This window comes from Buteo buteo, chromosome 16 (genome assembly GCF_964188355.1).
Source record: "Buteo buteo chromosome 16, bButBut1.hap1.1, whole genome shotgun sequence".
Classification (NCBI taxonomy): Eukaryota; Metazoa; Chordata; class Aves; order Accipitriformes; family Accipitridae; genus Buteo; species Buteo buteo.
In genome coordinates this window covers 13,646,350-13,669,156 of record NC_134186.1, presented here as the reverse complement: position 1 = coordinate 13,669,156, position 22,807 = coordinate 13,646,350, and the positions used below count along the sequence as shown (strand labels likewise).

General features: G+C 42.6%; 2 protein-coding genes across 6 annotated transcripts in view; one reads left to right on the top strand and one right to left on the bottom strand.

Moving 5' to 3' along the window:
- Positions 1 to 9,790, top strand: part of TRPM5 (transient receptor potential cation channel subfamily M member 5) — a 41,963-nt gene extending 32,173 nt beyond the window's left edge. Inside the window, exons 19-25 of the mRNA XM_075047912.1 lie at positions 825 to 999; positions 3,536 to 3,704; positions 4,368 to 4,546; positions 5,886 to 6,018; positions 7,215 to 7,287; positions 8,308 to 8,398; positions 9,473 to 9,790. Coding sequence (XP_074904013.1) covers positions 825 to 999; positions 3,536 to 3,704; positions 4,368 to 4,546; positions 5,886 to 6,018; positions 7,215 to 7,287; positions 8,308 to 8,398; positions 9,473 to 9,573 — 921 coding nt within the window. The 3' untranslated portion in view covers positions 9,574 to 9,790. The remainder of the gene's footprint in view (positions 1 to 824; positions 1,000 to 3,535; positions 3,705 to 4,367; positions 4,547 to 5,885; positions 6,019 to 7,214; positions 7,288 to 8,307; positions 8,399 to 9,472) is intronic.
- A 2,174-nt stretch (positions 9,791 to 11,964) lies between these two features.
- TSSC4 (tumor suppressing subtransferable candidate 4) lies at positions 11,965 to 16,762 on the bottom strand. Of its 5 annotated transcripts, none has more exons than XM_075047914.1 (4): positions 16,654 to 16,762; positions 16,021 to 16,169; positions 15,128 to 15,200; positions 11,965 to 14,060 (listed from the first exon to the last, which is right to left on the bottom strand). In XM_075047914.1, exon 4 carries the CDS (start codon positions 13,970 to 13,972, stop codon positions 12,932 to 12,934), a length of 1,041 nt encoding a protein of 346 aa, XP_074904015.1. In that variant the 5' UTR covers positions 13,973 to 14,060; positions 15,128 to 15,200; positions 16,021 to 16,169; positions 16,654 to 16,762; the 3' UTR covers positions 11,965 to 12,931. The 5 variants fall into 5 exon arrangements, with proteins under 5 accessions (XP_074904015.1, XP_074904014.1, XP_074904016.1 ...); XM_075047913.1 differs by having other exon boundaries at positions 16,043 to 16,169; XM_075047915.1 differs by lacking the exon at positions 16,654 to 16,762 and adding an exon at positions 16,560 to 16,575 and having other exon boundaries at positions 16,043 to 16,169.
- Positions 16,763 to 22,807: the final 6,045 nt, after the last annotated feature.

The window sequence follows — 22,807 nt, the reverse complement described above, 5'->3', positions numbered from 1 at the left end:
ATACAATGGCTCTTAATAGAACTCCTAGTAACATCCTGGAGGTCTGAAATGCCTATGCTTTTGGGTAACTGCACAATCCAATAATCTAATTGAAATGAATCTACAGTCCCTAATGAACTCTGTCAGATTAGATGGGAAGTGGATGAAGTGTTCCTCGTCCACCAGGGAAAAAATATTGCACTTGAAATGCATATTAGATTATTTTTTTTTTAACTAAGTGTTTTAGGATTCAATTACTTCTGCGTCTGTAGAGAAACACTATGTTTAAAAGCAGGAAGTCCTGAAAACAATCCCTCAGATGAATTACTTAGCTTGAAAACGCAAGACAGAAGCTACCTGATCCTTGCAGCCTTCAATGTCTGCTGTATCAGTGGTTCAGTATTCATCAATGAGCACCAACTGTTACCAGGATTCACTGCTGCAGCAGAAGTCTTGTAATTCACAGTATAGCAGTCAATGGTACTATGAGATCTCACAGGAAATCTGCATTTAATAGGTACAATGAGATTCACTTAAAAGATAAAATGTGTTTCATTTTAAAATGTTAGATGATTGAAAAGCAAGATTTTAATTTAAAACATGCCTTTGTCTAAATGAGCTATCAAAGAAAAATACTGATTACAGGCAAAGAACAACGTAACAACAGCAAGGTCAAGAGAGGAATTCTGTGCATAGAACTGTATCCTATTCCACCTTCTTTAATCTAAACAAGCTTGTAAAGAAACAGAATTATTTGAGCCATTTTCATATAGAAAGACTACCGTTCTTTGACTATGCTATTACAGTCACCTCTCCTTTTCTCCCCCCCCCCCCCTCTTTTTTAGATGAAGGATGTTTTCTTCTTTCTGTTTTTCTTGAGTGTGTGGCTCATTGCCTATGGTGTGACAACTCAAGCTCTACTTCATCCCAATGACAGCCGAGTGGAATGGATATTCAGAAGGGTGCTTTATCGTCCCTACCTTCAGATATTTGGCCAGATTCCACTGGATGAAATAGACAGTGAGGAAATTTCTTTCCCCCCTAACTTGGCCGTTTTTGAACGCACACTTCTGATTAGAGCATGGAATTCCTTCCCAGTATTGTCTTTTTTTGTTCATCTTTGTCCTGCAGGCCAAAGCTTTCACATTACTATGATATAAATAGTATACTTGCAAAGAGATAATGTGCACTGTGGAATTACATTAGAGTATAAGAGTTGGCCCTATTTAGACAAGCTGTCTGAAATATTCACACAAGGATTTGCAGTTTTAAAGGGTGGCATAGCTTCTTTCACTTCAGTCCATTTCTGTTCAGTTTAACCTAGACCAGATAACCTTGTGTAAATTGAAATAATAGCATCTCCATATATTTTGGCAGTAGTTTAACATGACAGTGTTAAAGCAGTACAGCTCTGCCCATAAGCAAACACATTTTAGAATAAATATTCCTCTAGAGCATTTATTGACTGTGGAGGTAAAGCTGCCCAAATCAAATAAAGCTAGTAATTGCCTATGTGCAACATTTCAAATGAAACAACATAAAAATAATCACAAGACACGGAAATACTTGGACATAATAGTTCAAAGGCAACATTTCTGATAGGTAAGCAGGTAAAATACAGAACAGGTCATCTCCTAAAGAAGTCTAAAGTAATGCCACAGCATTTAGCCAGAATAACAGTGCTAAATGTCAGTGACAATATTGAAGTAGGATTCAAACTTGAGGTCATATAGATGGAACCAAAAAACTCCCATAGACAGAAGCAAACCAGTAAGCATTCTTTCATGTTCACTCTGCTCAATAAGAAAAAGCGTATGTCTTAGAAAAGCCAAAAGAGTCTGAATGAGACGAGAGAGCAGGGGTGTGATTAATCTTACTTAACTTTAAATGCCTATGGTGTAAGCATGCCCAGCACAACCACTCACTCTCATTTCCATTAAAGTAATTGGAGAGAAACAAATATTTCTGGAATAGGAGTAATCTCATTCGGAAATAGGTCAGATGTAGCATTCCCTAGAAATGTGTGTTTCTCTCCATTGAGACTCCAAAGGGTGTCTTCACCTGGATAAATAACTGGTTAAAAGACGAAAAAAAGAATTAATTACATGGGCAACTTCCAGAAGGGAGTAATTTGTCCTGGGGCCCTCTGGGGCTTATTCTGTCTAACATCTTTATGATACATACAGAAAAGCAGATAGGTAATGAGGGGAAAAAAATTTGCTGATGAAACTACATCACTGGGTAGTAAAGACTAAAGCTGACATATAAGAGTTGCAGAGGACCCTCATGAGTGCTACATCATCAAATGAAATTCAGTGTAGATAAATATAAGGTAATGCACTTGGTGAAAGCAGTCCCAGCTGTGGTGAGCTTTGATATAACTGCATGCTCTAAGGAATATGATCGTGGCGTTATCCATGGCAGTGGGGAAAAGAATTATTAGTGAAAAAATGGAGAACAAAAAAGTAAATATCATTATGCTACTCTATATTTGTGGATTTAATTCATACCTGGAGACAGGATACAGGGCTAGACCTCTAGTCTGATGCAGTAGAACGATTCTTTACCAACCTCGACTCCAAGCTCAAATTTACAAAGTAGTTTAAATTTAGAATAAGGAACCCCATTCCCAGCTGTTACTGAGTTTTCTCCTCTAACACACGTACCAGCACGAGGACTGCAAAGACACAAGTATGTGGGGGAACACAACTGCTAAACACTCAAAGCGGGTTTGACTTTGGGAACTCAAAACTAGTCTAAAAAGGATACAGCCTTTTCAATACAATGCCCCTTTTCTGAATGTTACAAAAGGCCAGTTACAGCCTTGTCAATACAACCCCCCTTTGCTAAACATTACTGAAAAGCCAGCTGTGACAGTCATCTTGCCACTGAATGAGCAGCCAAGTTCTGGAGGTCTGCATTGTCCTAGGGTTGCAAACCTCTTGCACGTTAAAGCAATGTCTCTTCTTGTACACGACATGATTACATTTTCACAAAATTAAAAACATTGGATATTAGTTCACATAAATGATCTTTCAACTGCAAGAATTAGTTCAGTAGCTCAAGCAGCCAAAGAACTGTCCTTTTAAGGTTAAAAGAGTCTTGTATTTACGGTCCTGCTAGTAGTCAACAAGGGCAGTACAAAAATACTACCACAATATTGGGTTTAAGCTTTCAATGATTGTAAAATATTCAGAACAAAATTATGCTGCTGTTTATATGCAGCCAGGATTAAATCTCATTTTAGTACTCAATATCATCATTGTCCTTGATTTGTATCTTAACAGTAAAGGTGCTAAATATACACATCCATCCATGTCACTAGCTCTTAAAAAAGACATGTTTAGTGATATTAATTCCATTTTTATTTGCATTGAAATACCTATGAAATATATTACTTCAACCCTCAAGAACAATTTATAATTCTTGCCATTCTTTGTTGAAAGTCAGAGATTTTGCTCACCAAAATACAACGCCTTTGTCTCCACTCCAAGAAATACATGTGGCAGTAGGATTTGTCAAAACTATTGTTTTATTTCTCTATCTTCCTTTGCAGCATCACGAATGTATCCCAGGAACTGTACATTTAATCCACTGCAGATTATGCAGGAGAACTTGCCATCATGTCCTAATAGCTATGCCAACTGGCTCATCATACTTCTGTTGGTCATCTTCCTACTAGTCACAAATGTTCTCCTTATGAATCTTCTGATTGCTATGTTCAGGTAAGAGCGATTTCAGTAAGTATCAAGACAGAGGCTGCAAAGGTTTAACTGCACACCCACATTTACTACATTACTGTTGGCTGTTCATTTTGGAATGCACTAGTAATAATAGTAATGAATATTATTTGGGGATTGATAGGTAGACTTTTGTGATCATATAGTTCTTGAGTTATCATCGTCCTTACTCTAGTCACATTAAAGACAAGAAGAAAAAAAGCCTCTTTTACTGCTAAAAATTCAATTAAACATGCATAGAAGGGTCTGGATCCCTGGCTGTGCTGCAGCCCAAGTCTGCAGGTGCAAAGCAGCTGTAAACTTGGCAGACTTAACAGCGGATAATCTGCACATAGGGGAAATGCTTGTCATCATGGCTAATAATGATTCATTTGGTTGAAGAACTGATGTGGCATGTTTGCTGATCTTGCCTGAGTGAAGTGGAATTACCTTTCTTTTAAAAAAAAAGAATGTATTTTTTAACATTTGAAGACTGCAACTGCAATTATTTTAATATCTAATAATTTGCACAAAATTTAGATTAAATTAACACTACTTGCTCAGCTTGCTGTTCCTTTTTTAAAGTAAAGGTGGGACTAAATTTTGTAATAATAAGCTTTAGCTTGTTGCAGTAAAAACAGTTATATACTTTTTTTCCCCCACTTACAGTTACACTTTTCAAGTTGTTCAGGGCAATGCAGACATCTTCTGGAAAATTCAGCGCTACAACCTGATAGTTGAATATCATGGCCGGCCTGCCTTAGCACCACCATTTATCATTGTTAACCACATAACTCTGGTTCTCAGAAGAATCTTCAACAAAACAGAACATAAAAAAGAACATCTGGGTGAGTCGTTAACAAACACCTAGCAACTGGAGACCCTGACACTCTCCAACATGCTGCATAGCCAAAACAGAAGACCAATTAAGATATCGTTAAGCCAAGAGTCACAATTTATTTTTAACAAAGAGTGCCAGGGGAGTACAAATGAATAATTAAGGCTTATAATGTACCTCTACTATAAACAGTTTCCCACAACGCATTTCTTTATGCACCATAGTTATTACAAAAAAGGTGTTGACATAAAACTGGTTAAAGGGATTTGGTTTCTGAAGATATAACAATGGATAGGTTTAACGAATAGTTATTTCATTTGGTCCTGAATTTTAGTAATTATTAAGTACAGACAAACCTAAAAACTTATACCAAGTCTAAAAATCTACTAGGATCAGTGGAATTTCCCAATACAGAGACATGGAGAGAGACCAAGCATGCTTAGAGAAACGGTGGGCCCTTAAAAGTTATAATTAAAAAGGCAGATGAAGTTCAGCTAATTACAGAAGGCGTTTGGGGGCTTTCTATAGTGATGGCAAACTTGGCCCATCTAGTTTAATAGTGTCTGATAATAAGCCTATTTACTCCTCATGGGCAGACTGATTATGGGCTTTGGAGCAGAACTGTTGTCGGACTGGACCAATTCAGAGCCCTATGACTAGCCTCCCTTTCAGGCACACTCCTTCTGGCTTTCAAACCATGCTGCTGAAGATCCTTCAAACAAAAAAATTTCTTCCCCCACCCCCTAAGAAAGCATGTACCTGACTGCTCATGTTATAGATTCAGTAGTGTTTGGAGCATGCAGCAAGTGTGCCCTTACCAATCTTTAGGAAGACACAAAACTGGTATGGTACCTTCAAAATATGTCTGTGAAATTGAGGTCTGTTGTTGGCTGGGACACTTGACAACAACAGGCCTTATACTTCAAGGTGGAGGGATTTATTCACAGTTTGTCCTTCCTATTTATAATTGTTCTAATAAAAAAAGCTTACATGACAAAGTGCACCTGAACATAAAGATCTGCTCATTAAATACTTTGGGGCTAAAATATGTCAGAAGTCCAGTAAGGTTGTAAATGAGTTTAAGTGGAACCACAGAAATTGGTCCATGCTGTTCTTTAGAAAACTCAGGAGCCACATCCAACTGCAAAAAGGTCTATTGCCTTCCATCACAAGAAAAAAAAAAAGGTAGAAAATACTTATTTTACACTGCATTTTCATAACATGACACTGCTGCAATGGCAAAGGACCTGCAATGGCAAGACTTCATTTTTCTTTAGCACAGCAGCCTTCCATTACTAGTATAAGAGAAAAGGGAGTAAAATATAATTCTTAAATTTTCTTTCCTGCAGAAAGAGATCTTCCAGTTGGCCTAGATCAAAAAATCATAACATGGGAGCTGGTGCAAAAAGAAAATTATCTTGTAAAGGTTGAACAAGAAAGGAAAGAAAGCAATGAAGAAAGGCTGAAGGCCACATCTAATAAGTATGTTATTCTGACCCACAATAAGTGTACCTTGCAAGTCTCCAGCTTTGAATGGGATAAACATTCAGGTGCTTGTAAAGTTTATAGAGTCCAACTAGAATGCAGTTAGGAAATATGCAGTCCATGAAAAAATATGAGAAGCCAGCATCGGTACAATATTAGAATAGTTTTTGGCACTCTTGAAGTATGTACAAGTACAGACATGTAAGCTCCAGCCAAATCTGCAGTCAAGCTCAATGAAAATCATATTGATGAAGAAATGGTGGAAGAATAGTTCCTTTGCTATACTGCAGTGCATATACTTCCATCCTCTGTAGGAATACAGTATTGACTTTTGAATGAGACTTTTGAATGGAAGTTTATGATATCTTGAATTACCCCCAGCCCACACATGCAGAATAAGAACTATTTACAGCTTTATGGCACGAGACTACAGTTTTCCACAAGAAATTAATGATATTGGCTCTAAAATTGTATTTAATTAACTGAGTTTCTATTTAAATACTTCTCTAAAATACCTCCCCACTAGGAACATAACTTAAATTGGTATAGTATTCTAAAGAGAAAGTCCTAAATTATTATTCAGAGGTTTACTCCTTTAAGTGAGACACAAAGTGAAGGATGCAGAAAGCATGTGGACGATACAATGATTTGGAGGCACTGTGTGGAAGTTGTCTATACAGCCCCTGTGGACTGCATGGAAGAAGGGATTTGAATGTCAAGCCAGCTTCCAAAAATGAAACCTCCTATAAATTTTAAGTGGCTCATCTCCCCTGAGTTGATGGAAAATATTGTGGCCTCAGTTTTCACACCGCGATCAGTTTACATTTGGTACAGGTGAGACATAAGTGGCTGGAGAGACAGAGCTGGACCTAAGGCTCCTTTCTGCTGTCCTTGATTTCCACAGCAGCTGGGACTAAGTGACCCTCACCAGAAGCTGAAGGGGTGCTGTAAACTGTGAGTTTATGAGTCTCTGGGCAACAGGTGCATGAGTGTTCCAGAAATGCTGCTCTGTTCAATAAATACTTGCAGGAACACCTCAAAAGGGCAAAACTTTTAGGGGGCTCCGGGATGTCTCAGCAGCACAGAAATGCCAGTGAGGGGCCACGGCTCTAGTAAGTTACATGGTTTTTGTGTTTTAGGATTTCTTCTGAAGCCTTTCTTTTTTGCTCAGCACGTCTGCTTTGTTTCCACAGGGTGGATAATTTGTCTAAATATTTTAGTGGATTGAAAGAACAAGAAAAGCGGTTTAAAGTTATGGAAGCCCAGGTAAGCAACAGTTTTATAGGCATTTATATCAGCTTTAGGATGTCACCATGTTTGTCTCATTTAATGGTGGTTTGGCAGACCCTATTTAGGGATAAAGGGAAGGAGAAATGCATCTGTATTATGTTTTCACTTTCATAATGGTTTTCTCTCTGGTGATATACATATGTAAACAAACATTTCTGACCTCTAGTAGAAAGGAGAAAGGGAAATACAGCATTTCTTGCTCTCTTTGCTAGCTTGCTTGAGAAGTGTTTCCTTCCTTAAGGATGCTTCTGGAAGCAAACACTTAATCTTCCCTCCTCCATTCTCTTCCTTCTCCCAACCTTTTCTTTCTTTAAAACTGCCAGCTTTGAAAATACCTGTATTCTGTCTGATCTGACCTAGACTAATCTTCTTGGACATCAGTTTTACTAATTTTCTTAGATACCAGGTACCAACATCTCAAAGGGAAACGTCTAACACACAAATGTGAAACACAAATAATAGAAGGAAACCCTATCTTAAGCTTTTAATGACAAACCCTTGAAATATAAAAACACATTTTTTAAACAGTTTGAAAATGCTCAGCATTACCATGTGCTACGTAGCACAACTGTTATTGTTTTCTTTGTCCCTAGAACTCTCCAGTGTAATTTTGGCCTCATTGAAAGTTCCTTATCTTAATACTCCCATTGCAGTTTCCCTCCCCCTTCTTATCCATTTTATGGCTTCCTGGAAAAAGTCATGCTATTCAATGAACAATGTTGACACGAAATACATGTCCAACAGGAACACACAAGAAATGCTCTAGTAAGTTTGTGCCAACTTGAGATAATGCAATATACTCACAAAAAAGGGAAGGCATTTAATACAAATCTTCGCCCAAGACAGTTCAACCATTTCAATAAAATAAAATAAAATAAAATGTGGTATCTCTGATGCTGCTTCAGTCTGCTGCCTAGATTATTGTTCTTGTAAATTTAAGAATCGATAAAGTACTACAAAAATTAGCTGACGTAGAAATCACTACCTATTTTGTAGATTTGCTACTGTACAGCTGTTATCTCCTCAATGGCAGAGGTTTTAACCAAAACCAACCTCTTGTGCAACCAACCAGCTCCAAACTATACATGTAAGTATTGAAAACAATCATGGAAAAGCTAATTAATACAGCTGAACAATTTAGTTAAAAAAATGCAAGAAAAAAAAAAAGATTGGAAAAGAACCTCATAAGGAGGTACCTAGACATTAATGGTAATATAAACAAGTAACAGAATATTCATACTTCAGAATGAAAAAATTACCTTTTGCAAAATATATTTAAAAGCTTTGGTGAAACGACTGTTGCTTAGTGTGAGTTAGAATGATCCCACCCAACTTTAAGCATGTAAATAAGTATCTATTTGCCACAGGGTTTCTTGAGAGGATTGTCTTGGGGGTTTCTTGAGTCAATGAGATAGTACTACCAAAGTATTACCAAAACATTTAATATGGATAACAATAATGATTAAAAATACAAATTGAGCAAGTGCGCTACTTTGTTTTAATCGTGCACAGCTTGTTTGCCTTCAGACCTGCAACTATTTCTGTCAGTTAAGAATCTTGTCCTGTGTTCCAGGGCTCCACTGTTTGGAGTTCAAAACATCAGAGACAGAAACAGACTATTTCTCAGCCACCGCAGGATATCCAACACAATAAAGATTTTGGATATTCTTCTTAATGATCTATTTCAATATCTACCTACCACTATCTGTAACACAAAAAGCCCTCCAAAAACCATAAACTGAACATATATATACTATATGGGAAAAAGAAGCAGCTAGAAACTCAGCAGTCATGACATGACTAGACCTCAAGTCAGTCAGACTCAAACTAACCTCAAACTTGACTTAATTCTGCTAGAAGCTTGTAAAACACATATGTAAATTGCTTCATTATCAACATTCCAGTAAAAAAACCCATCCTGTAGCATGTTCCCCAGACATTGTAATACTGTAACTGCATAAAAGTCAGAAACTTAAATAGCCAAAAAATAAAGAAGAAACCTGTTTCTATCATTTACAGAGCAAATGCAAAGTAATAGAATCTACAATATCTTTTCATTGTGGATTAGTTTCAACATTTTAAAGTTCCTTAAGCAATTACTATTATGGGCCCCTTGTCCTAAGGCTTTTAAACAAGCACATGGCTTTTGCAATCCTATTAGGTGTGAGGAATGCCAACACAGAGGTGCCTTCGCCAGGAAGAAGTGAAAGAGAAGAGCGTGCAATTCAGTCTGAGACTGACATCACATACATCGATAATTAAATTTTATTCTCATTTCTTCAGATTAAACCTTTTGTCCTACTGAAATACTATAGAATTAAAATCCTAATCTCATCAAGGCCTAAGGCCCAGCTCTCAAATCCTTTATGCTGAGTACTGTCAATGTTTGACACTACTGATGATTTCTTGGTCTTCCTCCTTCAATTTCTTGGGCTTTCTTCCCTCCTGCTCCTGTATCGCTTGGAAACTCCATTCCACAAATCACACTGAAAACTTTCTCTTCCAGGACAACTCTACCACCTTATTTTCTAAATACGATCTGCCTTCTGTTCTCCAAATACACACCCTCAATACATTGTCATCATCGCTCATTTTCACATTTTTCTGTTCAAGGGAGTCTGCCTTTGGAAGGGTGATCATTTACACACTAAAAAACAAGCCACGTCCTTGGCCAAGGAAGCAAGCTCGTATTTCTGAGTTGCTTAGAAAGGAAATCAAGAAATAGTTTCCACAGGAAAGGGCCTGGGATACTGAACTATTACAATCCATACAGTTCCTGGAGTTCTTACAACCCTCAAATGATAGCACTCACCATCTTCTCTTCCCACGCTGGCTTCTGTGAGGTATTCCTTTGCTGGTATTCCTTAGAGGGCTCCTTGCTCATCCAAGAAACTGGAATCTCATCATGCAGTCCTCAAGAATGCGGTGGCTTGCAGTCACTTTCCAAACACAAAGCAGGTGACCCTCCCACAGTCAGACCCCCAGCCTCTGCTGCTTGCTTTTTTGTTTCAATGCCAGATCATAGCTGCTGTCAGCTTGCTGTTACCATACCACATGGAACACTGCATCTACACTCAAGCAGTTTTCTGATTTCATTTTAGTTTTCTCTCTCAAAGGTCAGGAAAAAAAAAAAATCACTTGGAGACTTTAAAGCAAGAATGTGTAGCAAGAATCTCCCTACAAACCAGGAATTTACATTGTTTGTCATTTTTATCATTACTTAAACTGGCATGTACATTTTTAGCATACAAAAGCTAGCTGGCTTTATTAGAATTTTGTGTGAAAAGACACACCAATAAAATGGATATTACTACTGTCCTCTAAAGGGAAATTTCTTTGGAATAATATAAACAGCATCAGAAGGGGGAAGTATTGGGTTGTTGTCTTTCTTACACCAATAAGCTTCAACTGAACTTAATTTCCTCATGCATACAGCACTGCTTCTATGCAACATAAACATAGGTTGTGCAAAAGCTTCTCTGTTGCCAGAGGTGGGAAAAAAAAAAAATCTCATCTGATAAAAATACCTTTCCGGCACAAGTCTTTTATTAATAGATACCAATCTTGTTATGATGTCTTCATAAAATAGGCATTTGTCCAGTTTATTCAGCTATGCCCCAGACCTCAGTGACCCCATTAACAGTGACGGAATTTTGGAACTGTCCTACCTGTTCTTCACCCTAGGCAAGCAGGAGTTATAAAACCAGTTAAGTTTGTACTGAGCTACACTTTCTGTTAGGAAATAATGCGTATCTTACAACCAGCACACCCTCCTCTTGCAAGCAGCTTCCATTCTGAAATGGCTACTGCTTTAACTGTGATCAGCACATTAACTATCCACTGGAAACCAAAAATCTATCTTTTTGGAATTGTTGTCATGTCCCACTTGTGCACTAGAACAACTGATGTATTTAGCAATGACCCATTAATTAATGTGCATCAAACTGTATACTCAGGAGAAAATACATTCTGCTTTTAAAATTAAAAGGTGAATTTCAAAGATGGAGCAATATTACTCATTTTACATTGTTTTCTGCTTCTGCTGCCAAATGATGCCATCTGTTCAAACACAAAGACCCAAATGATTTGGGCCTACCAGTCAATTATTTGTAAGATGTTGACACCCCCCAGAGGAAGTAACCTCCTCAAATATCCTTCAGAGTCTGAGCAAGCACAGTCTAGCAAGAAAGATCACAAATCCTGAAAAAGTAATCTTTCACTACACGGTTATAAATACTAACATTGGGGCTCATTAATTTAGAATACTGGCAAAAAAATGTCAGTCCAAACTGACCTGAACTAATTTGAGTTTCAAATCATATAACCTTTCAAAGAATTTAATCTTTCAACCTTATTTATAAAATTTATTGACATTCTGTGTGAAAAACTACTATATTTGACATTCATTACTATGTGATTCATTGTATGAGGCGATTCAGCCTATGAGGTGATTGTCTATATATTGTAAAATGATTGAAAATGTTAAATATGTGAATTTTAGAATCTAAAATATAAGACTTGAGAGAGAAGTTACAAGATGGTAAGCGTAGAATAACATTCTAGATGTTCAAGACAATTCTCAAATCAAATAAACAGTATTTGTTAAAACTCCTATAGCTGCATTAATCAGCATCGTTCAAACAGATTAAGAAATCAAGCTACAATTGAAAGTTTATTGAATCCCAAAGAACAAAAAAGTATCCAGTTCTGGTATAAATACCTCATTCCCACCAAATCCACACAGAGAATCCATGTGGAAGCAGTGCCACTTGGAAAGGACGTACAAATGTGCAGGCCAAGAATCATCACATCATATCTTACCAGTAAGAGGAAAAGCTGCTGCCCAATTTAACAACCAAAGCAAATTCTGACCTACACTCAATGCGGTGAGACTTTGCTAAAGCCACCCTGAGCGCGTCTTCACCAGGATGTATCCAGAGTTGTACATCTCCACAGGAAACACTACGTTTTTTAAAATCATGTACCACGTAACACTAAATAAGGTAAATATTAAGCCAACTTTAAAAAAAGTTGGCCCCCCACCTGGGCCCTCCAAATTCATGATTGGCCACCATTGTGCTTTCACTCTCAATGGCAATGAGAGAAGGATGTATTAAAAAACCCAAAAGTGTTAAAAAAAAAAGTTTTTCTCCCTGGGACAGGGCCAGGAGAAATCACATCTAGTGGAAGACTTGGTTTTATTTTCATTGTTTAAAAATCTCTATACAATGAGCTCAGCATCATTGTTCCAGGATTCTACAGGATTTGGGAACAGCTCTAAACTGGGGGTTAGCAGGAAGCCTTACAGCCTTTTAGCTAACACTTCTTCTTCTTTGGCTACTTCAGCTCTAGAGCAAGACCCAGAGAGCTGCTCAAGCAAACAAAGCATATCTTATTGCCTCCTGCTAGAGTGCAACTTTTCATGAACAAAAAGTCTGCAGAGTATTTTAAGTAGCTTAATTTCTAACAATATATAATGTTCTTGGTGGCTACGACGCAAACCGTTAGACAAAAAGCTATTATATGGTTTCCAGACCAGAAAAAAAAAAAAGTCAGAGAAAAAACCAAACACACCCAAAGGCAATACAAGTCCTTGGATGTCTCTAATGTACTCCATCCTTCAGGACTCTTCCTCCTCCCCTTCATCGTCTACTTTAGGCCGGAAATTTTTCCTATTCTTCTTCTTACTGCAATGGAATCCAACTGTTTCAACTGATGGCTCTTCACCTGCACCACTAAACCTTGCACTAAGCTTACCCTCTGTATTCAGGTCCTCCACCATCATGCACTCCTCCTCCTCTGTTGCCTTTCCACTTCCACTGTCTAAATGCCCCAGCTCTACCTTATCTTCCTCCCTCAAGTCATCAGTCTTCTTAAGAGATTTTCCTTTCAGATCCATTTTCATATGTTTCTTACCATCCTCCCCTGCTGATGTTTTCTTTTTCAGTCCATCAACACCCCTTTTTGCTGGTTTGGTGAAGACAATCCTCCCAGCTCCACAGCTAGAAGGGTCCTGGTTGAAGTATGGGGTATAGCTATCTTGGATAGCTGAGCTTTGTTCCTCCCCTCTTTTCTTCAAACCCTCTAGAAATTCTATGGCCACTGCCCTGTTAGTCTTGTCACTAGCCTCTGAAACTCCATCTAGGCTGTATTTGGTCCAGCGCTCTGGGTGTGCCACATAGTCAGGCACTGCAGGAGAGGCTTTGGGAGCCTGCACTGGTTTGGCTTGCTTTCCTAGGCTTTCTGGAACCATGTTACCTGAAACTGTGGTTGGAGGCAATGGACGCTTAAACCTCCCATCAACAACATTATCTTCAGGCATCGAGGGCACAGACGACTTGGCTGCTTCCTCCAGGCAATCAAAAATGCTCTGGCTACGGAGAGAGAATGTAGAACTCATGCCCCTCAGATGGAATGGCTGGACAGGAGATCTGTGACTGCTGTTTGAAGAGTCGGGGGTCTCCCTGGATCTGTAATCCCCATCATCTGCAGATGGCTCCTCGGGAGATATTGTATCAACTTCTGCTTCATCCGCTAACCCCAAATCATCGGAATCAGAATCGCTGAGTGACACTGTGTCTGAGGGCAGAGCTCCTTCGTAGTCTGTGGCACCACCAGCCACTATTCCCAGAAAGGGTTCACCTGCATCCTGATCCCCCATCTTCGAGCTGTCACTCCACTGGGGTCTTTGATGTAGGCCCAGGAACAGCTGCAAATACAGTTTTCCAAATGCCCACCAAGTTCAGTGCCTAGAATACAAAGGAGCATAAAAATTCAACTGTGAAATGAGAAACAAATATGAGACTATCATTCTGTGCTGTGCAAAATAATTATTACTGCAATATAACAGGCAGCTATACTTCAGGGATTGCTAAGCAATTTTGCTTGAAATAAAAACATTACTTAAGGAATGAATGCATATTAAAATTAAAGACTTACACAAGACTCAATACAAGAATATGAAGTAATTAAAAATAGTGTTGCACACCAAATTTCATTAAAGGTTACAGCAGGTCCAATTACTAAAAGATGAGCATAAATTTTTTGAGCAAATGTGAATACGCCATAACTGTCTTACACATCTTCCAAGAGACAGCAGTGACCTCTCCAAATTACACCCTGCCTTTATCATACTGTATAAATCCGCAAAACCACAACCTAATCTCTCACACTTTCTTTTGGCCATTACGATCCTTTACTGCATTAGCCACTCTACCTCCCATCCCAATAATCACCACATTCTGCCTATTATAAAGGACAGTGTCCCTGTTTGAGGTCAGTGGCAGAGAAGCCACAAAAGTACCAGGGCTACAGTTTCAGGATTGCTTTAAAGTGACATGAAGTACAAGCTCCACTCCTTCCTTGGGTTTAAGCTCTTATGTCATTATTAGATTCCTGGAATCAGAAAACAAGCCAGCTCAGGAAACCAATCCCACTGGATTAAGAAAACTAATCGCACATGCCATGCTTGAGCATGGAAACAAGGGGAGGGTGCAACCAAGAGTCTGCAAGAGCTGGCCCTTCAATCAGTAAAACGACAGTGTGATTTGAAGACTGACTTCCAGCAGCGGCTGGAACACCTGATTCACTCTGCCACCTGCTTGAAGGGAACCCTGCAGAACTGAGGTGGTTGATGATCACACTACCACTTGCAATCAGAAACAAGAGTTGGTAAACACATACCTCTGTTCAGCTCACAAAAATGTGAATTATAGAGACAGTTCTAATATATTATTAGAATAAGCTCAACTACCTAATTTTAGGTCCTTCTGAAACGATGCAGTAAACAGACATGGAAAGTCTGTTAGTCACTCACTTTCTCTTGAGACTGAGTCAGCTTCCCCTCCTGAGGGTCAGTTAAAGCCACCAAAGATCTCAGCACTTCCACCCTAGAAAACAAACATTTCCATCAAGATACTGGAAATGTAGTTTTAAAAATAATTCCTTCCCCCTGAATCATCCAAGGCTGCGGAATCGAGTTCTAAATCTGACACAAACTCATGCTGGTATAAAAGTCTGCTGATATTCCTGGATTTTTGGCAAAAGAACACCGCACAGCCTAATAAGGCAGGCACCACTATATTTACTCAGCCTCCACATTCACATTGCCAATTGCTCTGTAGAAGAGAAAGAGGTTTTAAACAAAAAAAAAACCAACTGTAATTTGCATGTGCAGTAAACCATTACTAAATGAACAGTATTAAATGCAGCTAAGAAAATATAAAAATAATAGTTATGCATTGCAAGTACTAAGTGCTGCTAAGTACTAAGACCATGGATACCAGAGAGTTCTGTTTTCAAAGAAAGGTCATATTCACAGTTAGGGCCAGATCTTCACAAGGCATTAAAACATTGAGAAACTTCTGAAGAATTCAACAGACTGACTGCTGTGTTCCACGTAAAGTCTGGCTGTCTTTGACAAAAAGGATCTGATGACTGCTTTGGAAAACACTGCCCTTGGTCTAACCCATAAACAGGAAATAATAATCTGAAAATTACACACTCTTCTGCATAGTTTTGTAACACACAAAAAGTAACAACCACAACCCAAGAGAGACATTGAAGCTGTTTTCAGATGGCAGTAGAAGTATTCATCACAGGCTGTGAATCAGGGTACCTCTTGTCTGAGGGAAGCTACACAGAAAGGAAGAATTTTGCTCCTAAGGCAATGTTTCAGCCTTAACAACATAAGTAGCCAAACATACTGACCCTTACAGCACACCAGACTCACAGGTTTGTTACGGTGACGTGACCACAGCACAACTTGGATAGGATGGCGTCTCTCTGGGTGGGAAAACCCCCATTGGACTCTTCCATCCTGGTCTTACTCACACGGGCCCTGTGCGTCTTTGTGCAGCCTGCGAGGAAAACAGAGACCTCAGTCACCCCAAACCACGGCCACGAGCGTGCTTTCACGGCAGAGACACCACTGCAGCAAAGCCTGCCGGCAACCCCGTGCCAACAGCAGCACGGTCCTTCGGGACGGCGCTCGCTCAGGCGCAGGTCCCCCACCAAGGCAGCGGGCAGCAGCCCCCGGGCCCTGGCTCACGCCTCCGGTGGGCACGGCACCCCGCCGCGGGCAGGGCGAAACGACAGAGCCCACGGCCTCGCCTAACGCCGCGGGTGGAGCCCACGGCCTCAGCCGTCCCGCCCGCCCGCCCAGGGCCCAGCTGCCTTCCCCGCGCCGGGATCCTGTTGGATACAAGCACCGCCCGCCCCCGCTCTAGCCCCCACGCCTTTCTCCTCACAGCAGAGAGGCGCCTGGAGCCCGCCGCCTCCCGCTCCCGCTCAGCGCCGCGCACGGAGGCCGCCAGCCCACCCACCGCCACCTCGGGCACACACCGCGAACCGGCGGAGAAGGGGCGGGAGACGAGCCCCAGGCCCCGGCACAACACGGGCCCAACGCCTCCCCACAGCGGCCGCCCGCCTTCGCCGCCCCTCTCCCGCCCACCGCCGGCGGCCCCCGCGCGGGGCGCGCTGGGACGCTGAGTCCCTACCGGCCGTCGCGGGGCAGCAACGCGCGGCCACGAGACTACAGCTCCCAGCAGGCCAAGCGGCGCGGAAGGGGCGGGAAGCGGGAGGCCTCAGCCCCTCCCCGCACCGCCTCTCTCCTTTGCGTCCTGGGAGGTGTAGTCGCCCGCCTTTCCCCCGGCGGGGGACATTTTGCGAGCCGGGGCGTGGGGAAAATATCACGGGCCTGCCGCAAAACGGGGCCGAGCGCTCCCCTCTGCCTCCGCGGCGACGGAGGGACCACAGCTCCCAGGGTGCGCCGCGCCGGCAGCGCGCCCGCCATTTTGCCGCCTGTGAGGAGAGGGGTTGGTGCTGGCGCTGCCGCCTGCGCAGGGCGGAGCGTGGGGTTCCCCCGGGCGCCCCGGTGGCGGTCAGCGTGGGCTCCGCCGCCGCGGTGGCTGAGGCACGACAGCCACCCCTCGGGCTGCCCGCGCCCTGAGGGGGCCGGCGAGGCAGGGGCGGCACCGCCGCCTCCCTAAACAGTCTGGAACAAAAACATGGCAAGCAGCGCTTTTTTCTCCTCAGAAAAGCAGGGTTTGGCCACAATGAAAACTTCAGAGGAAGTGTCTGGGGGTTTGTTCTTTTTTTTTTTTTTCCAATTGTTACGTATTTATTTTCTAACAAGAAAACCCTTAGTCACTTGGGGTGTAAAACAGCTATCCATAAAAAAAAAAGTTTCCATTTTCTGTCCCAGAAGAATGTTTCTTTCTGCATGCATCAAGAAGTGGAATTCTGTCTGAAAATATTTTATTGGTGTTGGCTAAAGATGCCTGATCCCCCCCTTTCAGCAAAAAGTTTAAATTTTCTGTGGAAACATGCTTCCCAAGTGGCTTCAATATTTAGCTTGTTTACTCCTAAGGAAAAAAGAAAAGGCAAGGTTCGCTGTGCTAGCATGTGGCCCAGTAGTTTGCAGGGCTCGCCTCCAGCCTTTCCCTGACTCGGTCTCACTGCCTTGCCTGGCCTTGGGGCTTCATCATTAAATTAGATTAATGCCTGCAAAGGCCCTGAGCCTCTAAAGGTTGCACGTTTACCTCTTCAGATCACCCCACTCTGAGGGATTTGCTATAGGCCTTGAGTTTAAGGAAAGCTCATCTATGCCATCGTTTGGCAGCAAAAGAAGAAATTACCACGTAGCCCCACTTTGTCTGATTTTTAGTGGCACTCTACTTTCCCCTCCGATGGCATCCCAACCCTACTGCATCACCGGTTGCTTTGCCAATGGATGTGCTAGAGGTAAGGCTGTGGCCATGGCCAAGGAGAATTCACAGGATCCCTTCTAGCGGGGCCTCACTGTGAGTCACCCATAATATAAACTGCAGCCACTTCATTTGCATTGTGAGTTTTTAAATACATACTTTCGCCTGCTGGTAATTTATGAGACAAGGGCTGTGTTTGGAATACATTTGGCAGCAATGATGAGGTTAGCGTAAAATGTCTTCCGTCTGGCTGGAGTCGTGCAGTAGTTTTAAAACAACAGCTCTAGAGGTGTTTCCCCATTTGTGATCATGTTGTTTTAGTGTATACACATATGGTAGTATGGTCAAAGGCATTCAAATGGGTTCCCAGCTGGAGGGAGGAAGAAAGGAAAACATGAGTCTTCTGGTAGGCAAGCAGGAACAGATAGGAGGAGGGTAGTAAACAGGCAAAGGGAGCCAAGACTAAACCATGAGTGAAGGCTACCAGTGCTGTGTAACACTGTCTAGGGTGTTGGGGACACCCCAGGAGTGAGCCTCTGAGGGCAGTAAGGAGCAGGCAAGAAAAGCATGTGGAGTAAGCGGTGGCATGTCCTGTTTTTGTAGGGCTGGAGACAAGCAAGGTACACTACAGCCTGGTGCAAACAATGGTGCTCTTTTGTTTTGAACCTTGGTTCAATGCTAGGTTAGGGGCTCAGGGGGGCAGAAGAGGGCAACACCACCTCCACTGTCTCCATCACCTATGGATATGGGTGCCTTCAGGGACAAGTTCCATTCCTCCATTTCCAGAGGCTACAAGTTCTCTTTTTTTTTGCCTGGATGCCGTGTAAGTTGATGACCAAGGTCACTTTCAGAAGCTGTACCCTTTTCCTCCTTGCTGTCTTTTTGCAGTATCGCACACTGCAAAGAACTAGGGGTGAGTGACTTTTTCTCTGGTGGCTGAGGACAAGACAGTTTGCAGCAGTGGATATGCTGGTGTGTTGGGATTTTTGCTATTGCTTGGCGACAGCTGAAATAAAAATAATGAGTCAGACTCTGAAGCTGAACAGATGGTAAAGCGTTTTCCCCTCGCCGGCATGAACTAAGGTGGCTTGAAGAGGGGTGGGGGGCTGGAAGGCGGATCTGAGCTGCAGCGTGGGACATCATCCAAGTGAGCGGGCTGCATCCGGTACGCGGGCTCCAAGGGGCTGGCTCCTTCACCACGATGCCCACATGTGTCTGCAGGAAGCCACTGTGTCCCCGCGTGAGGGGGCAGTGAGTGCAAATGCATACCAGTCTCAGCCCCGTTCCTGGGCGCCTTGTGCTCCTTTCTTGCAAATAAATCTGTTGTTTGGCCCCCATCCGGTAACTGTTTCCACTGCTCACTGGCAGGTTCCTGCTGCTTCTGCGCCCAGAGCCTGGGCTAGGCGCCTGGCAGGGACCGCTGGCCCCTCTCCTCGCGGCTATAGGAAAGTGGAGGCGATTCCCTAGCAGCCGCCCAGATCCTGCAAGCCAGACAGAGCGATCGGATGCATTTTCACCATCTCCTGCATCCGGAAGGAGTACGGAAGTTAGTCTGGTATGGCCACACGCAGCTGATGCTGGAGCTCCTGAGGGGAGGCAGGGAGAGAAAAGAGTATTTCCTGCAGGCAAAAGGCAAAAGCACAGTAGCGACCATCCCCTCCTTCTCTGCTAGGAGAAGGCAGTCACAGGCTGAAGGATGTAATTCAACTTGCCCTCTCCCATTTGCAGCAAGAAAAGCCTACAAATGGCCTTGAAATCCCCCGTGGGGTGAGTTTCCAGGATACAGTGCAAAATTACTCCTCTCTCCAATTATTTGAAATTTTAAAAAGAAACAAAACCAGTTGGGGGTCTCTGCTCATTTCAGTTTAGCTACAGAATATTTGTACTAAAAACCCCCTTCTTCTAATTCCTGCTGCTTTTTTTTTTTTCTTTCCTATTATTGGCCCCAGTGTACCTGATACTAACACCAGTAGCAAAGGGCTGAAAGAGGTCATTGGAACCAGCTGAGGGCCTTGAAGTTAACATGAAGAAAAAAACCCCAAAACCACAAACCCCTAAAACTCCCCAGATCTCTTGTTAGAACATGACCTGTAGGAGCTTCATTAATCAACACAACTTTGTAGCCAACACAGGGCTTTGCATTTAACACCACTAACCCTTGCCGGAAGATATCTTACGTGTTTCCTCGCAGCCAGCAGGCAGGGTATTCTGTGCACGCTGTCTCGCCTGGCCTAACACCAACACCTCTTTGGTACTCAGCAAAGCTGTGTTCTGACATGAGGGAATGCCCTAGCAAAGTAGGGCCAAGAAACACTTTTTTTTTTTTTTAAGGAAAAGGTGACTAAACTCTAATTAGAAACCTTACTTGCAACCACTGGCCCTTGAGCTGGGTCATCTAAACCCAGTGACAAATGCCAGGCGGTCCACACTAGCATGCCTGGCTGCAAAGTTTAGGTACCCTCTAACGTATCTGCAAATGTGGAAACAACGTGGGTTTCAGTTATGCAGTGGTTTTAGTGGCTGGGGTGTGTTTTCTGTTTGCTCCAGGTCCCTGGGCTCTGAAGTGAAAGCATCAGGCCGCCTGCGTCAGACAAGCTGCCAGAGGCTGGCTGAAGAGCTCGCACCAGAGCAGCGCTTCTCTGCCCTCCTACTTAGGTTATGCCCTTTGCAAGGCAATCTGATGCTCCCCAGGCTGAAACTGAGAGGAGTGGTCAGACAAAAATACACAGATTAACACCGTGCCTCTAGTTCAACTGCACAGTGTGGTACGTATGGGATTTGGGGTTTCTAGCCAGTGTCTTTATCACTTAATCAAGAGCTGGTCAGGTAGTTGACTGTTTTCCTTTCCCCTTCAGCACCCACTGATGGCAGATGTTCCCTCACTGGGGGCTGTATTTCCAGGCTTGCTTCCTCTCTGGAGCAGCCACAGCTTCCTAGCCCTGCCACGGCCCTGCCAGTAAATGAAGTTGTTGAAATATCCACCTTTTTTTTTTTTTAAGAACAGTCTCCTCTATTGTCAGTAGCTTGCCCTGGAGCTGAAACTCCCGCCTCTCCCCTAACTGGAAGGGCTATGCTGCCATGCCCAGCAAAGAAAACTGCAGTTCAGAGCAGGAATGTGAGCACAGCCACTATCTAACACATCCTTCATCACCGAGTCTGGCAAGTAGAGCTGGCAGGCAGAGGGAGGGTGCAGCCAGGATCCAGCAGCAAGGGTGCTTTCCTCTACAGAAACCTCTGCCATAAACAGCTCTTGCATGGAAGAGCTGGCTGGGTTTTTTCCCTCCTGTGGGAATATTGCAAATCTTGGTTAGAGCTCAGACAACCTCTTATTAGGGAATGGACACAAGCAATTTATACATGTTAGTCACAGCTGTCTTAGTAGGAAACAATTGGGCACATTGCTACTTACAACACAAACAGCCCAGAAGAGGCTTACGAAACAGAGCTTGCAAAAGCAAAAAAATACCTCCAAAACTCCTCGTTAGAAACAGTCTAGAGAATTGGTTTTTTTTTTAAAGACAGTTTGGGAGGGGGAAGGAAAAAAATTCCACTGGAAAAAAACCCAACTTGGTCTAGCTTAGAAAAATTCACACTTGTATTTTTATTTTGTGAAATTCTTGTTTCACAAAAGATTCCACAACCATATTCCTAGGAATCGGAAATCCACAGTAAGGTCTCCAGTGACTTTCCAAGTCCTTCAGACCTCTGGAGAAAAATGTTTAAGAGAAGCGTAAGCCAGGGTTGTTGGTACAAGATGAGAACAAGCAGGCCACAAGTGTTCCACCCACCCTTTCCCTTCACAGTGGTTTATCTGTGTGGCCTCACATGCTTCTACACAGCAGGCCTGCTGTTTTCCAAGAATAACCCATGTCTTCACTTAACAGCACATTAAAAGGGCCTGGTTTGCCCAGTCCTCTCCCAGCATCTCAGCTCAAGTATCATGTACAACTCATCTGTTTCGAGCACCTCACTGTTAATACTCAGGCCTGAGGTGCAAACAGAGGGGACTGCATTTAGCCAGGGAAGGTTTAAGATCCCAGCTATACTTCTAGGCTGAAGTCCCAAGGCACACGCCCTGGATGCCAAATACACACTGTGCTTTGCCAGTTAGTTTCCACTATCGTTTCTCCCTGCTGAACACCAGCCTGAGTCTGACAGTGACTCACATCAGCTTAATCCTAGCTCCAGAGGCAGGAATAATTTTATCCCATCTGGAGCAACAACATAGCACCACAATCCAAATGTCTTAAGGCGTGAAGCAAAGAGCATCACATTCACGGGAAACCACCTAGAGGGTCAGCTAAGGACTGCATTCCCTGCAGCCTGAATTTTGCTTGAATACGAGAACAAGACAAGCCTGTTCCCTTGAAGACGTGGCAGAAATCTGTACACGATGGAAAGAAACAAGATCTGACAACACATCATTAAAAATCCACTAACAAGGAGTTTTGCTTTGTTTCTTTTTTTATTGTTTTTAAATATCACTTTTTTTTTTTCTTTCTAGAAGTCATTATGTCTGACTCCATTAACATTCAGGTGAACAAGTGAAAGAACAACAGATGGGCATGATCTCGCAGCACAGGCACAGCCACCGGAACAGGGCTTGCCTTTCTTTGTGGCAGCTGAATATTGCTGTCCCTCGCCCAGCATTCCCTCCCTCTCCATACCGGCATGGGCAATGGCTGGCAGCCGCTGTGGGACATTCCTGCTTCAAATGCAGCGAGAAGTCCAAGACAGGGCAGTGAAAGGCAGGCAGTTGTGGGATCACAGCACTCGGCCTCCCCTCTCGT